The 15,075-nt window shown below is 38.5% G+C and overlaps 1 protein-coding gene across 16 annotated transcripts in view; it reads left to right on the top strand.

Moving 5' to 3' along the window:
* TRIM2 (tripartite motif containing 2) overlaps positions 1 to 12,513 on the top strand; it is a 118,380-nt gene extending 105,867 nt beyond the window's left edge. For 15 of the 16 annotated variants that reach the window (XM_030948244.1, XM_030948240.1, XM_030948238.1 and 12 more), the window contains 4 exons: positions 2,673 to 2,853; positions 4,514 to 4,584; positions 6,990 to 7,130; positions 8,139 to 12,513. In XM_030948244.1, the coding sequence (XP_030804104.1) occupies positions 2,673 to 2,853; positions 4,514 to 4,584; positions 6,990 to 7,130; positions 8,139 to 8,291 (546 nt within the window). In that variant the 3' untranslated portion in view covers positions 8,292 to 12,513. The remainder of the gene's footprint in view (positions 1 to 2,672; positions 2,854 to 4,513; positions 4,585 to 6,989; positions 7,131 to 8,138) is intronic. The other variant, XM_030948248.1, reaches the window with a different exon arrangement.
* The last annotated feature ends 2,562 nt before the right edge of the window (positions 12,514 to 15,075 follow it).

Raw genomic sequence — 15,075 nt, 5'->3', positions numbered from 1 at the left:
CTAAATAATCAAACCTATAATTCTAAGAAATTTTCTGAAATAAAAATATACAAAGAATATGTTCAGCCAGATCCAGTAATATGTCATCAGCATATTTTGATCTAAACTGGGAACAGATTTTTAGTAAAAAGCATTGCAAACTCTAGCTGGGCATACTTTATTGCTGCTTGCAAATTATATTTTAAACCTGGCCCAAGAATAGTGATTTTTATTACCCTTCTCAGCACTGAGTGCCCATTAATGTAGTATGTGATTTATTTGTTCTATTTTTCCATATGTGTTTATATGGGCATTAAGACACTGTACTCATGAGTCTGAGTCATTTTCCATAGGAATCCTGGAAAGATGGTAAGGAGGTGGTGCAATGCTCAAGCAGACAACCACATGGGCATCCCAAAGGAAAGAGGGGAATATGATTTAATCACCCCAAAGGAAATACATCTACAGATTTGCATTTGATTTATGGTTTTGCTGCTTTGTTGTTATGCAAACTGAATACATTTTGTAGGCCTGATATCTTTCCCCTGATGAACACAAAATAAATTTTAATAGTTTTTCCTGGGATATTTTAGCATGATTCAATTAGGTAGATTTTGCCTAAATGTTTTGCAGTTTATAACAGTGTATGTACATGAACATAAAACTGACACAAGATCATTGCATGTTGGCTAAGCACAGTCTTGAAGCTGCAAGATTTGCTCCCTGGCATTTTCTTTACTGGGGACTGAAAAAGGTTGTGTAGTGGCTTAGTAGCAGCTATCCTCAGGGTACCCAGGTGGCTTTATTTTAGGATCATTCCTATTTTTTACCTGCAACCCCACCTACAAGAATGTACCATGCAATAGGAGCATGGGACTTACTAATGATAGGAGAGCTCCTTCTGTTTGCTTTGAAAACATCAGGGACATGAGAAAAATGAGTTAGGCAATGGATTTTCTCAATGCCTTGTAATCTGTCCCACTGCTACTCACCAATTGCAGGAGGGAGGGGAGAGGGGCAGAGAAGTGAGAAGTAGATGTGGCAGTTGTGAACATGGTTTAATGGTAAATATGACAATGTTAGGTTAATGCTTGGACTCAATCCTAGAGGTCTTTTCCAACCGAAATGATTCTATGACTCCCAGCATTGCTTGTTCTAGGGGTGATCTGTCTCACTCTGCAAAGGCAGTGAGGTGAAAGATGGCCTTGTTTCATAAATAAGATTAATATCTTAGTATATATTTTATTTAAATTGCAATGCAAACAGAAAAGTATGTTCTTCACCAAGATATGAATCTCAGCTTGTAGGATGTGTCTGTCACAAATTGCTACAGAATCTGAAAGTTCTGGAACTCATAATTTCAACAAAGCCTCTCTGGTGGATTGTCTGTCCAGTACAGAATTTTGAAACCAGCCTGAATATGTGCTTTGAAATTTGTCCATCAATTTAAAAAAAGGTCTATAAGCAGGATGCAAGTTGCTCCATTCCAACACAAACAGTTGGGTATTTACAACCTTTTTGAGCTGAAAGGTCAAAACCCAACTGATTTCATGTAGATTAAAACAGTTTCCAGAATCCCGGCCTAAAAAAAGGCTGAATGGTGAAAAATGCGGAATGGATTGTGAGGTGATCCTAAGTCTTCTGGTACATGCCCAGGTAGCTCATGGATTCTTTGAAGTCTTGGTCTCAATTTCTGCTTGCTCTGTTGCTTAGATCCTCTTTTAAGAATCCCTTATTTTTAAACCTACTAAAGCATGCTTCTGGCATTTTTGGATTTGACAGCTCTCTAGCCTTTCCAAATAATTTACTTTTATGAGATCCATCTCATCTCCACTGAACATTTTTCCAGTGAAATATTGTATACAATTCCCCTCCTGTTGCTGATTATGGATTGTGCCGACAGATGGTTTTGGTAGTCACAAGGCCTATTTAAAATGATGGAAATAGTTTTATTTACCTAAGACAGGAACAAGCTTTGATTTGTTTAGTGTTTCAAAGATTACTTCATTTGCTGTTTGGCAACATGATCCTCTCCCCTTTGCAGTTTTCAGCTGACACTTTGTGTGTGTAAGCGGCAAGTGGAGCAATCTCATGTGGAATCTGGTGGGAGATAGAGGTTAACCTGAGCTTTAGCTCTGCTCAAATTCTGAGAGCACTCAGAAGGTTCTGGTGTCTTACTAACCCAAGGAAGGCAACAGAGAACATCATAGCATACATCCCACCCAGCCCTGATGCTCCAAGAACTCTGACTTCTTTGATTCAGGCAGTGATAAAGATGTCTCTTGTCCATCAAGGTGGTTGTTGGACTCAGGAACAGCACACAATAGGAGACAAGAGTCCTTTCTGCTTGTCTGCCTACCCTGCTGCTACCCCAATGCTGGATATACAGACATTTCTGACAGGTTTATCAAGTCACACAAAATGACTGTATTTCTTATGAGTTATCTATTTGGACTCAGTTGCTGAGGTGGCAGATTTTTCAGTTCAGAAAAGACATACAGAAAGCAGACTTTATTTTCAGCTGAAGAAAAAACTATGAAGTACATGGTAAGAGCTGATAAAAACTATTGCTTCCAACTTTTGATGAAAAAAGCCTCTCCATTCTGCTCTGTGCCTGTAATACAATCTTTAAACTCTACTAATTAATTTCTGTCATGCCAACATATTTTCCTGTTTTGTGTTTTCCTGTTTAGGCCAAAATTGGGTCTGGAAAGCTCATGGGCCCTAAAGGTGTTTCGGTGGATCGTAATGGACACATCATTGTAGTGGACAATAAAGCATGCTGTGTCTTCATCTTCCAGCCAAACGGGAAAATAGTCACCAGGTTTGGAAGTCGAGGAAATGGTGACAAGCAGTTTGCAGGTACACTTGATGGTAATATGTAAATCCCCTTTTCTTGCCTCTTCTGCTCACATTTGCATGATGTTTGAGCATGTTGAAGATGCTGTATCCTACCCCTTTATCCCCCAGGGGAGAGGTTCTGCTAGACATACAGCTCCTATTTGCTTGATTGGTCAGGCAGACTGCAACATCTGTTCTGCAAATGTAACTGTAACCAGATTGTTTCATCTACCTCCCAATGCCTGGAAACATTTCAGATCAGTGACCCAAGAAAGCCTGGTCTTAACTAGCACTTTATAAGAGCTTTGTAATTGCCACACTAAGCTGTTCAGCACAATCAACTCAGATGCTGTGCTTTGTGTTTCCAATCATCAGACACACAAACCCCAATGCCCTAAGTGGTATCCCTTAGAAAATTAGTGTAATGGGGTAGTGTTAACATTGAGATCAGGAAGGCAGAGTTATGGAACAGCCAATGTAAGTTTGGGGAAATAGCCATTTATACTCAACTGACTTCTTGCACATGCTGTCTTTCAAGTAGAAGATGCATTTAAGTTTAAAAAACAGAACAACCCTGCTGATATATTTTAAGTAAGTAGACATTCTTTCAAAATTTGCAATGAAGATGCCAAATTAGGTATGCAGGTCATTTTACAGGTGTTGGGTCATCTTTAGTATGTAGTTTCATTGGTCTGATGTTTTGACTGGTTCACAGTGAAAGAGAGGAATAGCATCAATGTGTTTTTATCCTAAGATCTCTTGCAATGTGTTATGGCATAATATATATAATTTATGAGAGCTTGGGCTCTAAGACAGCTAAATTTTCTGGGTATCTGAATTTCTTTTCATTCAAAAATTTGCAAAAATATGTCCTGAAAATAAGTAGGCAAATACTTCCTAACAGTGCATTTGAGAAATATATCACCTCTTCTTGCTGATAGGCTACAGAAAACAGGTAAATTGTCAATACTTGAATGTTTTCATTGCAAAATTTTTCTTTCTTTCAAAACTCTAAACTTTTGTTATAGTTTACCCTGATATACTGTGAAAACTGAAACTGAGTTTTGTTCTGTTTAATAACTCAAAATAGCGCCAAGTGTTTTAATTTGGGTACTTGCCTGTTTTCCAGCTACCATTTGTTTTTTACTCAAATTTGTACACATATTTCAATACACAATGTAAAGGAAAAAATGTCCTTTTTTTCCTGACAGGGTCTTCTAAGTAACTTTTTTATTTATCTTAAAACTTGTTAGCTCAAATGCTTGTAAGATGTGAGCACATAGAGCATAAAATACTTCAATTAAGAATTTAGAGGAACATTTTTGATAACAATTTCCAGTGTATACACAACTTTATGCTTAAGCACTTCATGTTTTGTCTTGTTAATAAGCCCATAAATCTCTGCATAGTCATATGTATGCAAGACAGGGAGAAATCAACAATGCTTATTGGTAACAATAGCTGACAACTGGTTGAAAAAGAAATTATTTGTGTTTACAAAAAGCATGCTGAGCTTTTAAAGAAACCATGAAGCAAAATTACTCTTAATTTGAAATTGGTATTCCCACTTGAACTACTATTCTCAGAAGCCAAACATAATATAGTGGCAGGCTGATTTTTTTTAAATTTAACCATACTTTTTATTTTAATGGTATTACTATTTTTTTCTTCTTCTTCTTTTTCTGCATTGCAGGTCCTCATTTTGCAGCTGTAAACAGCAACAATGAAATTATCATTACAGATTTTCATAACCATTCTGTCAAGGTACTGTCAATGGCAACTTGGAAAGTTGCCACTTTAATTTTATTATGATACTTTCTTGGGGAAAACAACATATTGTTAAAACCAAAGAGATCACACTCCATATAGGGAGTGTGATACAGCTCTGCTATAGGGACAGCACTTTCAGAGAACTTTGCATGCAGTGCATCGCTTAGTAAAGATACAGTCCATTGCCTTTGGTGTCACTATAATGGTGTCTAATACAGTTGCTTAAACATAAATAAGTAATTTCAACTTTACTTACTTTTAGTATCCCTCTGCCAAACCTGTTATTGACCCTGTGTCCTGTCTTCTTTTAAAAGTCTGGCTTTTGAATTTCTCAGTAAAAGCTTTCCACATTTCTAGTTGTAAAATTATAGCAAAGTAAAGATACACGACAGTCTTTAAATTACATACCTATAAGCTTCAAGATTACTGGACCCATTTTACAACCTGATTCTCTTAAAACCCATGTAACTATTAGTTTTCATTCAGTGCCTCCTGCACTGGACAAAACTGGCCACTAGTCCTTACACCCATGGAAATTCCTGACTCTCAGCCTGTTAAAGTCATGGTATGATAGGAAGTTTATTTGTTTGTCCCAGTAATAAACCAAACCAAGGAAACATGCTGAGATGTGTTGGCAAATGTCTCTGAAGGAGACACAGGCCACTTCAGAAATGTCTCTCCTGTGTGTGTTTGTTCTCAGGCATTCCCTTTCCTACACTTCCTGCGCGTGCTCTTGTGCCCTCCCTCTACAGGAGAGAGCAGCAGGAGGACAGAGGCAGGATGCTATTCTACCTGGGCCCTCAGGACATGTGTGTCAGTCCCACACACCAACAAAATAAAATCCCTAGCATTTCACCTAATGCCTATTTTGACTGAACGTGAAGTTGAACCCTCAGTCTAGTTCTTCACTATTTCTAATTGAAAAAATAAATTCTATGTATTCACCTGAAACAGGAGGTTGCTGCCTGAGCATAGACACCTTTGTGTCTTGAGCAGTGCTGAATCACCGAGGTCTGGAATAGCAGCCTTGCTTGTGCATCCTTTTGGAATTGGTGAGGAAGTAGCAGTTCGTGGTTTGGATTACAACACACAAACCAGGACTGCTGCAGGAGCCCTAAAGCAGCAGGAGGCCTCTGACTCCATAAATTACCTCTCCTTATGCAAGGTTTGCCTGGTAACAAGAATGCCTGGAGAGGCTTAACAGCAAGGGGCAAACTGAAATGAAAAAAAAGCAAGTGAAGAAATGTAAGAAGTGTGGCGTCCTAGAGGATTTATAATTATTACATTCCTAATGAGAACAGAGTGTCCCATCTGTCTCTGGTGTGACTCAGTGGGATACAAATGTTACTTGTTACAATTTGGTACTAACCAGAAGAGATTCTTATTTCTGTAGTGTTCTCTAAATTGGTACATATAACTGTTGACACTCTGGAGAATTTATAAACTGAGAGCAGAGAGTACTTCTTCTTTTAAATAATAAATTATAAATAACTAAATAAATAAATTTCACTCTTATGAGTCGCAAAGCTACTTCCTGCCACCAGTGTCTTGAGTTAAACAAGCTCACTCAGCAACATTTTTCTCCCGTCCCCATTAACCTTCAAGGATGTTCCTTCCCTCAGGCATCTTTTATGGAAAATCCTGTGCAATGTAGACTTCTCTCTCATTTGGTCACTTCAGCCCAGGGAGAGAGCAATATATCTTTGTCTATTTTTCATTGGTTGGCTTTTTTTAATCATTATTTTCTTTCATCCTCTGAGGCACTAACTTGGTACTTCATTAATTTCCTCCCCTAAATGTTTTTTCTCTATTCACTGGGGTGCTTGAGAGCACAATAATTCCCTGACATCTTCCACCTTATCAACACTTCAGTGTCCGCTTGGCACTTGTCGGGTCTTTGCATTTTCTTGTGCAAGCCACAGTCAGTCTCTAAGAACTCTGTTGGACCTTGTGCTGTAGCTGGGCCTGGATCCAAGATGGACAAAAATATTTTAGAGATGGCTGTGGACTGTGTAAATGACATATTTTGTATCTTGTGTGGTCCCATTGGTGCATCCAGGTCACTGACAGAATAGTCATTGATCAGCTCCATCTTTCTGCTGTCTAAACCTGTTATCATCACAGAGAATTCAGTTGCTGACCTGTCTACAGAGAGCAGCATGCCATGATTTGCAATGTGTGTTAGATTATGGAAGCAGAGAAGAGAGCATCTGCTCCATTGTGTTTTAGTTCCAAAGAAACAAAGTACCCAGTGCTGCATCTGCATTCAGCTCTTTTCAGTTCAAGATGCACAAGCTACAGAAGAATTCTGGGGCCCTTTGCCTCCATGTCTGAGATGAATCAGGTCTTACAATTGTTGATACCATGCCATATTTAGGTTGTTGTTTTAACCCATACAGGTCTTTAACCAGGAGGGAGAGTTCATGCTGAAGTTTGGATCAAATGGAGAAGGAAATGGGCAATTTAATGCACCAACTGGAGTAGCAGTAGATTCTAATGGAAATATTATCGTAGCAGATTGGGGAAACAGCCGAATACAGGTAAAAATTTCTGTATTTCAAAGGTGCTTGATTAAAAAACTAATGGTTTGCTAACTCTGGCCTTCAGACTACCCCAGAAACACCATCAGCATTAGAAGTGATGTGGTTTCTCACACCATCCTTTTATGCTTCATTGTCCACTTTCAGACCTGGTGGTATTACATTGTGAGCTTTTCAGTGTGGCTGCTGGCAGCTCTGATGGCCACTGTGACCAAGGATTTTGGTGCCAAGTAGTTCCCCAGAAGTTTCTTGATGACTTATGAGACTTGCAAGCATTGCTGAGATGATAGTAATTTATAATCACCATAACAGAAGATCAGAGACATAGTGGAAAATATGAAAAAGCAAATGACCTGAGGTGAATGCAGCAGATCTTTATCATCTTTTTAAATGTTGAGAAACTATTCTGCTTTCAAGTTATGAGAGTTGCACTCTTTTTATCTTTTAAGTGCTAATCACAAGGTCTTCCTGTTTGCCAAAGAATACCTAATAAATAAGTGTATGTATTATTTCCACTGAATATAAAACTGAGGGAGCTGCTTATGAGCTGTTCTCAGGAAGTACTGTCAACAGGGTAAACAAATTTCTGGTTTTCTCTGTGTGGGAACCTAAGAATCAGGCTAGCCACAACAGTGATTTTGTTAGGAAAACAAGGTATTGGTTGAGTTCTCAATTAAGTTTGATTTATTGTAGTTGACTATTTTTAGAATAGGAACAGCTGAGGTTCTTATTTTTTATTATTATTATTTTATTGTGTGTTAATTCTTGCCAAAGATCCTGGTGGCTATACTTAGTTCTTTTTAATAAGAACATACATTTGTATATAAACTTGCATATTATGAGATAACAGAACAGACTTTGCCCTTGTTTATTCTATTGTATGTCCACTGTTTCAGAAATGAGCGGTATAACAGTATAAGAGAGACTTATAAGAGAGCTGACTACTTTGTGTCCGCTACTTTCCTTTTTTATTCATAACATTTATTCTGTGCTTTCTCACCCTCAAAGGTTTTTGATGGAAGTGGATCATTTTTATCCTACATTAACACCTCTGCTGACCCCCTTTATGGTCCCCAAGGTCTGGCTCTTACTTCAGATGGCCACGTTGTAGTCGCAGACTCTGGAAATCACTGCTTCAAGGTCTACCGATACTTACAGTAGCAATGTGCTCTGGAGCTGGATAATCACCCACCCTTAAGAAAAGACTCATCCTAGAGATCCAGTGCAGGAGATCTCCTACTTTGTGTTTATTTTAATAACAAAGGAGTCTCTTATGGACTTCTTGTGATTATTTCCAAACTTACTCTGTTTACATAGGACTTGCACCTCTTATGTTTCTCACTGAACTTTTTGTTGTCAGTGTTAATTAAAAAAATCCTCTGTAACTGAAAGACAATGTGAAATTAAACACACACTGCATCCTATGAAACTGGAATTAACTAATAAGGCAAAAATGAGAAAAGTTTGGGAAAAGTCCCCAAAGCTTTTTGATGACTGCAAAGGATAGCTCCTGCTCAGAGCTTCCAAATTTAAAGAACTATCATTCTTACATGTTATTTAACCCAGGGGTGATCCTGGGAATCTTCTAGATCTCATTATCATGGTAGGTATTACACTTCTAACATTCTTCAGTCTTACTGTGTGTAACAAGTAGGTCCTTTTAGTATAAGGTTAAGTCTCACAAAATCCGTCTAGCTCTAACCGTCAACACAGCTCAGTGTTTAGCACTATGAGAATCAATGCAAATTCCCTACTCATGTGGAATTAATGAAGGATTGTTTCATGCGGCCGTTTTTCACTCTTCCTCTTGCTCAATGTGCAGGAAGGACTTTACAGAGACCTGACATTTCTAAAGCTCTGGAAAAACTTAATTGTAGTGATACATTAGTGGGAGAGGAATTTCTGTATGACCACAGACCTTCTGACACCAAACTAGTTCATTAGGATCAGGGTTATTACAATGTCAAGTCAATTAACCTCATGTGTGCCACTCTTTCGTACGTGTTCATTGCCATGTTTCCTTACGGCAACTCATTGTATTAACCTCTAAAATAAGATGCAGCTTCACACAGGACAGAAAGCCAGAGAAGTACCCTGTGGAGGACCTACGTTATACAACCAAAGGAACTGTGGTAAACAGAGGTTGTATAGGAAAGCCAAGGGTTACCAAAGCTATTTGTTTTTATGTGAGAAAAAATACGTTACAAATAAAAATGAATTTGAACCAATTCCTGAAGTCCTTCATCAAAGGGAATTTTGTTAGAGGACAAAACAAGGACTGTGAGATTTGTTCCAATTTGTTTGTATGTATGTATGTATGTATGACTGATTGACATAAAAATTAAAAAAAAGTAAATGTGGGTTATTTCAGCAAACTGGAACGTATGTATGATAATTGACAATGGCAGTACTCCGAAAAATGACCTTTCTTCCTCTGCCAGATCTCTCTACTGTGTTCTTTGTTGAAGTATTAATTTAACTGGAAATGCTTACAGGCATGGTTCTGTTTTTAATGTTTGGTTTGTTGGGGGTTTTTAAGTATGACCTTGTCCTTTCTAAAGTAGCATTGGCTTTATTCTTATTTCTATATCCAGTGGTCAAAGGTTGAATTGCTGCTGTAGCCTGATATAGATAGAGTGGTGCTCCCTTTTAAGTGTTGCTTGAGGAGCTGTGAGCTTGCTGCCAATGCCTACAATAGCCTGGGAAGTGCTGTCTTTCCTTTCTTATTTTTAGGGCCTTGAAACAAAAGGGCATTGGGTCAGAAACAAGGGAGTATTTTAAGCATGTTTGCAAAATGGAAGGAAATCTTTGATAAAATTTCTTGTTATAAGTATTTGTCTTATTTCTAAAATGTAAGGTGGTTGTTTCGATAAATTTGAGAAAAACTAATGTTTTTTTTCTAAAGTTGCATTTGACTTGTAAAAATGCAGACCCCAAGGTTATTAAATGGGGGGTTTGTCTGGTTTTTAATTACTGTTTCCTGAAGATAGTTCCTCTTCTTTCCTTTGTTTATTTTTTGCACATAGAATCAATTTAAAATTTCTCATGCCAATACAAGTTTCCTTATTTCATTGGAATAAATATTTTGTGCATGAAGCTTAAGGACTGTATAACGAAGCTAAGAAACTGGTGGTAACATTTATGAATATTAAAACTCACATTTGTTATTACTAAGAGAACAAAATATCCTCTGCTTGAACTGAGTTTGTCCTAAAATTCTGAAGATGGTATCTTGGTCATTACAAATAAACTGTCCTATCAAAATTTAACAAAGCTGTAGATCAAATTTTCATTCTAAGTGTCCTTATAACACTTTCTGACATTGGAAGACCCTTAAATAGCACATCAGTGAAGAAAAGGCATTTGAACTGTATTTAGTGATAAAGAGAAGGGGTTGCAATAAAGGGATTGAGATAAAAACTTTTAAAAATGGGCTGTGGCTGTCAGTTATCACATTTAGTTCCGAATTTGGATTTTTAGAATACAATTTTACTAAGCTTACATGTTTACCCCTCAGAAAACATTGCCCCTCTGTTGTCAGGTACTTTGAGAAGCATGAAAATCAGATCCTAAACCATACAGCAAAATAGATACTTAAGACTGTGCTATTCCATGTATACACTTTTCTTCAAAAGCTTTTCAGTCCTTTGGTCCAGTATTGTATAGCAGGATTTTAGATAACCCTTTGAACCCAGTGCATCCTGATGAAATAAGTGAATTCTGCACATAACCCTCCTCACAACCCAGCTCAAAGCTATTAGGAGTTTTGTGGATTTTTTCTTAAAATTGAGTAGTTTTTTGGATTTTCAGACATTATCAGCAGAGCAGCACCTAAAGAATGCCATGAATTTGAAGTTATTTCTGATAGCGAATGCTGTCAGCTTCAAATTTAGTGGCATAGGACATTCCCTTCCAAGGTCTGACCTTATCTGCCTGGCACTGGGAAAGGGAGAAACACATTGCTTTTACGGTGCTTCTAAGCCAACTTCGCTAAAATGCTTGGCTTACAAACCTTACAAAGAGCAACCAAAGCAGAAATTCTGCACTTAAAAGCTGGCAGACTTTTTCTCATCCAATTAAGGGAAGGTCAGAATTGCACTATGTGATTTGCTGAGTTGTTAGCATTTATTAAAGGCTTTACAGGCACGCTGCTGCCAGGTTTCAGGTGTAACCAAATGTCCCCTTGACTTCCCTGGAATGCTAATTGAGTAGCAGCACAGCATGAATGGTGAAAGTATGTGCCTCATTTAACTAATCTTCAACTCAAAAGTAATCTCAAAAGGTTATTAGATCTTGTGTCATATAGGGCATTTTAGGACAAACTAGCCAACTGTATTTTCATTGTTCAGTGAATAGAATAAAAAGATCTGTTCAGATAAATCCAACATAAACAATAGGAGAGCTTTGCATAGGCTAAACCAGCACCAATGTATTGAAAAAGAAAACGAAAATGGTTTAGGCAAGCAATTGCCTCATGAAGATGGAGTGCTATTTACTAGTAAATGCTCATCTGTTCTGTAAAAGCTAGAGGGCTTTTGATTTTATGTCAATATTTTTTATAACAAGGATCTAGTGTTGCCATAATGAGAACTAGAAGTGCCCAATAAGTTGTGTTTGTTATAAAGAAATGACCTTCAGCTGTGGGAGACAGCTTGTTATGAAATCATGATGTAAAGTCAAACTTTCTTCAAGAATTCAAGCAGTGATTGTCTGACCTGTTTGTGGAAAGTGTACAAAAGGTATTTGTACTATGGAGTGGCTAGGTTCCTAACAGGTCATTTTATTTCTGACGAATGTACAGCACTTCAGTCAATGTTTGTGAGCAACACAGCCTTAACCCTGACACTTTTTCTTTGGCTTTATGACATGGGAATGTTCCCTAAGTTGCGTAGTGTATGGCAGCAGCCCCCGATAGAAATCTCTACCAGTTGATATGCTGCAGCTTTCCAGTTCTAGGAGTGTTTCCAGTTCTTTTTTCCATGTTTTTTTAAAATGTTTTTGTACATTCCATCTTTGTAATATATGTTTTGTGTATATGTAAGCCTTGCACTCTCTTTACACTCATAATGAAATATTCTTCTCACATGTTTTTTTGTTGTCGATGATGATGTTTTTGTTTATTTGGTTTTTTTAAACCCTATGAAGCTAAATACAGAGCTTTTCTCCTTAAGGTCAAGGATGAAAGATGCACATCAAAGTGTTTGTGTGTGCGTGCGTGCGTGTGTGTGTAGTTTTAGCTTCCTGTGTGCCATGGTATTCATAATGCTTTAGCTGACAAAAAAATTACTCTGTCTTGGAAATGTAGGAAAACCGGAGTCAAATGTGTACCTTTACCACGCACAAAAATTTCAAATAATAAAAATAAAGCTTGTTTCCTCTGTTATTTTCATGGTTGAAGATTTATTTTTCATATGTCTCATACTCACTTGTCCCTAAAAGTAACCCCATAATGCAGGAAGACAGGTATTTTTTTCCAGTTTTCTTCCCTGACACCACAGGTCACAGGCTAAGGAAATTGTGATTTTTTTCATGGGTGTTAAATTTTTATGTTGACACAGAAGAAAGATGGACTTGAGTTCTTCTTGGGAAGAAGGTGCAGAGTAGGAGCTTCCTTGTTCCTCTCGTCTTTCTTCAGTCCAGGAAATCAAAATTAAGATTTTCATTGGTGGCAGTAAGATTAAGAGCTGTAAGCTTTTCTGCTTGCATCACATAGGTGCACAGTACCTTTTAGTTGAGGTGTGATATAATCTTTCAACAGTCTGTTGCAGAAAACCAAATTAAATTATTGTGGAGAACAGACAATATGCCTTAGGAGTTCAGTCTGACTCGGTTCCTGTAAGAACAAATTTCCAGCTTGTATTAACTTCAATTTCACATAGTACCTATGTCTTCTTTGTTACTGGTGAACTCTCCAAACTGGAATAATTTGAGAACACAGTGTGACTGGGAACTTGCTCATGAAGTAAGACAGAATCTTCAGATGCATCATTTGGCTTGGATGCAACCTCAATGGAGGGGACTAGCAGGGTCAGGGAAACCCCCAGTGATGAGTGTTTGCTCAGTGGCAGGACAGTCAGAAATGAGACAGCTGAAATACTGAGCAGCTGTCCATTTTTGTGGCTCTTTCCCCCAAACCCTCTAGAGGAATATGTGTTTTATTCCTTCTTGCAAGTCACAGGGAGTGTCAGCAGCCATGTTTCGAGGCCTCATTTTTCTCCTAAAGACAAACTTAGTACAATGGATCAGTTTTGGTTTTCTGTCAGTCTCCAGATGAACACATGCTCATAGACTCTTGGTGCTGAATGTACTTGTCTATCTGTCCTGAAATTCAGATAATTACGAAAGGCTTTATTTGTCTGCCAGCTAAAAGAACACACATCTTGAAGCCGAGCAGTGTTGGATTGACATTCAGAGTTGCAGAGCACTTGTTCCTTCCCACGTAAAAAAAGATCACGAAGAATAGAAGCAAGAGCACAGCATTTCCTGAAACCACTGGACTTAGTAGGTAAGATGCTTGTTACATTCCAAATCTTTTCTTATTGATAGGCTAGAAATGTTTTCTGTTCCCTGGATTACTAGAGCAGAGGCTCTTCATCACTGAGCAAAATCAGACAGACAGGCTGAACACTAATACCAGAGAACACTTTTGCTTACCAGAAAATATCTGCAGTAAATGACCAACTTCCTCTTTGACCCTCTTGTGGTACTTATTAAAATACCTAAATAAGGCAGCAGAATCTTTTAGGAGTTCTGTAAATAGGACTAGAGAACCCAGTCTCACCAATGAGTAACGATGTCAGGGAGAACAGGGCCAAAGTAGCTAAAGGAGCAGTACTTTGGGCAGCCAGGCTTTATGTCTTTAGAGTGGTACTCCTTAACATGTCATTGCATGTTCAAAAACGTTTCCTTGTTCCTTAGCCTGACATTCTCTCACATCCAGCTGTGCTGCTCTGCAGTTAACTTTCCCCAAAGTTTTACTGACAGTTCATGTGAATGCTCCCTAATTTGGACCAGACTGAACTATCTCAGTGGAGTGGAACAGTCAATGTCATTTCTATGGACAGATGTTCTCCCTAGGCAGGCCCCAGCTGTGCTGGTAGAGGAGATATCCAGCACTTGCTGCTCATTGCTACACGTAGTTGAAGGCTGCTGCCCTCAGGTTTGTTCTGAGCTAGGCACATGAATGCCTTGTTCCTTCAGAGAAATGCCTCATCACTAAAATCCTAGTGTTTGAGCTGGTCACCTTGAGGATAACTGTAATGCTCACTTCTGCCTAGCAAAGCTGTGGAAGCAGTAAGTTTTGGGGGAGGGCCAGCTAGCATTTCTCACCAAGGGTTTTTCACTCAAGGGTTTGTAGGGAGAACATCTGCTTACATTCCAAAAGCTCATTCAAGGATGAAATGAGGCAGCAGATGCTGCAGACTGGCCTGTATGGGACACTCATGGATCATATTGCTTCCTGATGTGTGGTCACGGCCCATGACAGACTGCTTGGACCCCAGAGAAGTTGGTATCACACCCAGGGGTGAGCATTTCCTTGTCCTCCATTCTCTACTGCTGTGAGTCATACAGGTGCTGTGGGAGGCAGCCACAGGACTCGAAAGGCTTGCTCTTACCCTTCTAGAAATAAACTGATCTGCTATTAGAAAGGAATGAGAAGAAAGTGTCTTTACAAACAAACTGTGGGCCTGATACATAGATAAGGCCAGATATAGCAAGGTGAAAGAAGCAATGGGAGAAACCATAAATTCCATAGGAATTCCACTAATTGACACAGACTGTTACTCACTCAAGACTCCGCTAAATCTCTGGATTTAGAGAAAAATAATAGAGACACAGAGAAAAAGAAAAGTGGAAGGGGGTAACATGTCTGGGAAATTAGGATAAAAAGAAGGCTGCATTCACTAAAAATTTGAGAGAACCCATGGGAAATGCCCCATGGCCT

Source organism: Camarhynchus parvulus, chromosome 4 (assembly GCF_901933205.1).
Source record: "Camarhynchus parvulus chromosome 4, STF_HiC, whole genome shotgun sequence".
Taxonomy (NCBI): Eukaryota; Metazoa; Chordata; class Aves; order Passeriformes; family Thraupidae; genus Camarhynchus; species Camarhynchus parvulus.
The sequence above is the reverse complement of the archived record's forward strand: the minus strand, read 5'-3'. Positions and strand labels throughout refer to the sequence as shown.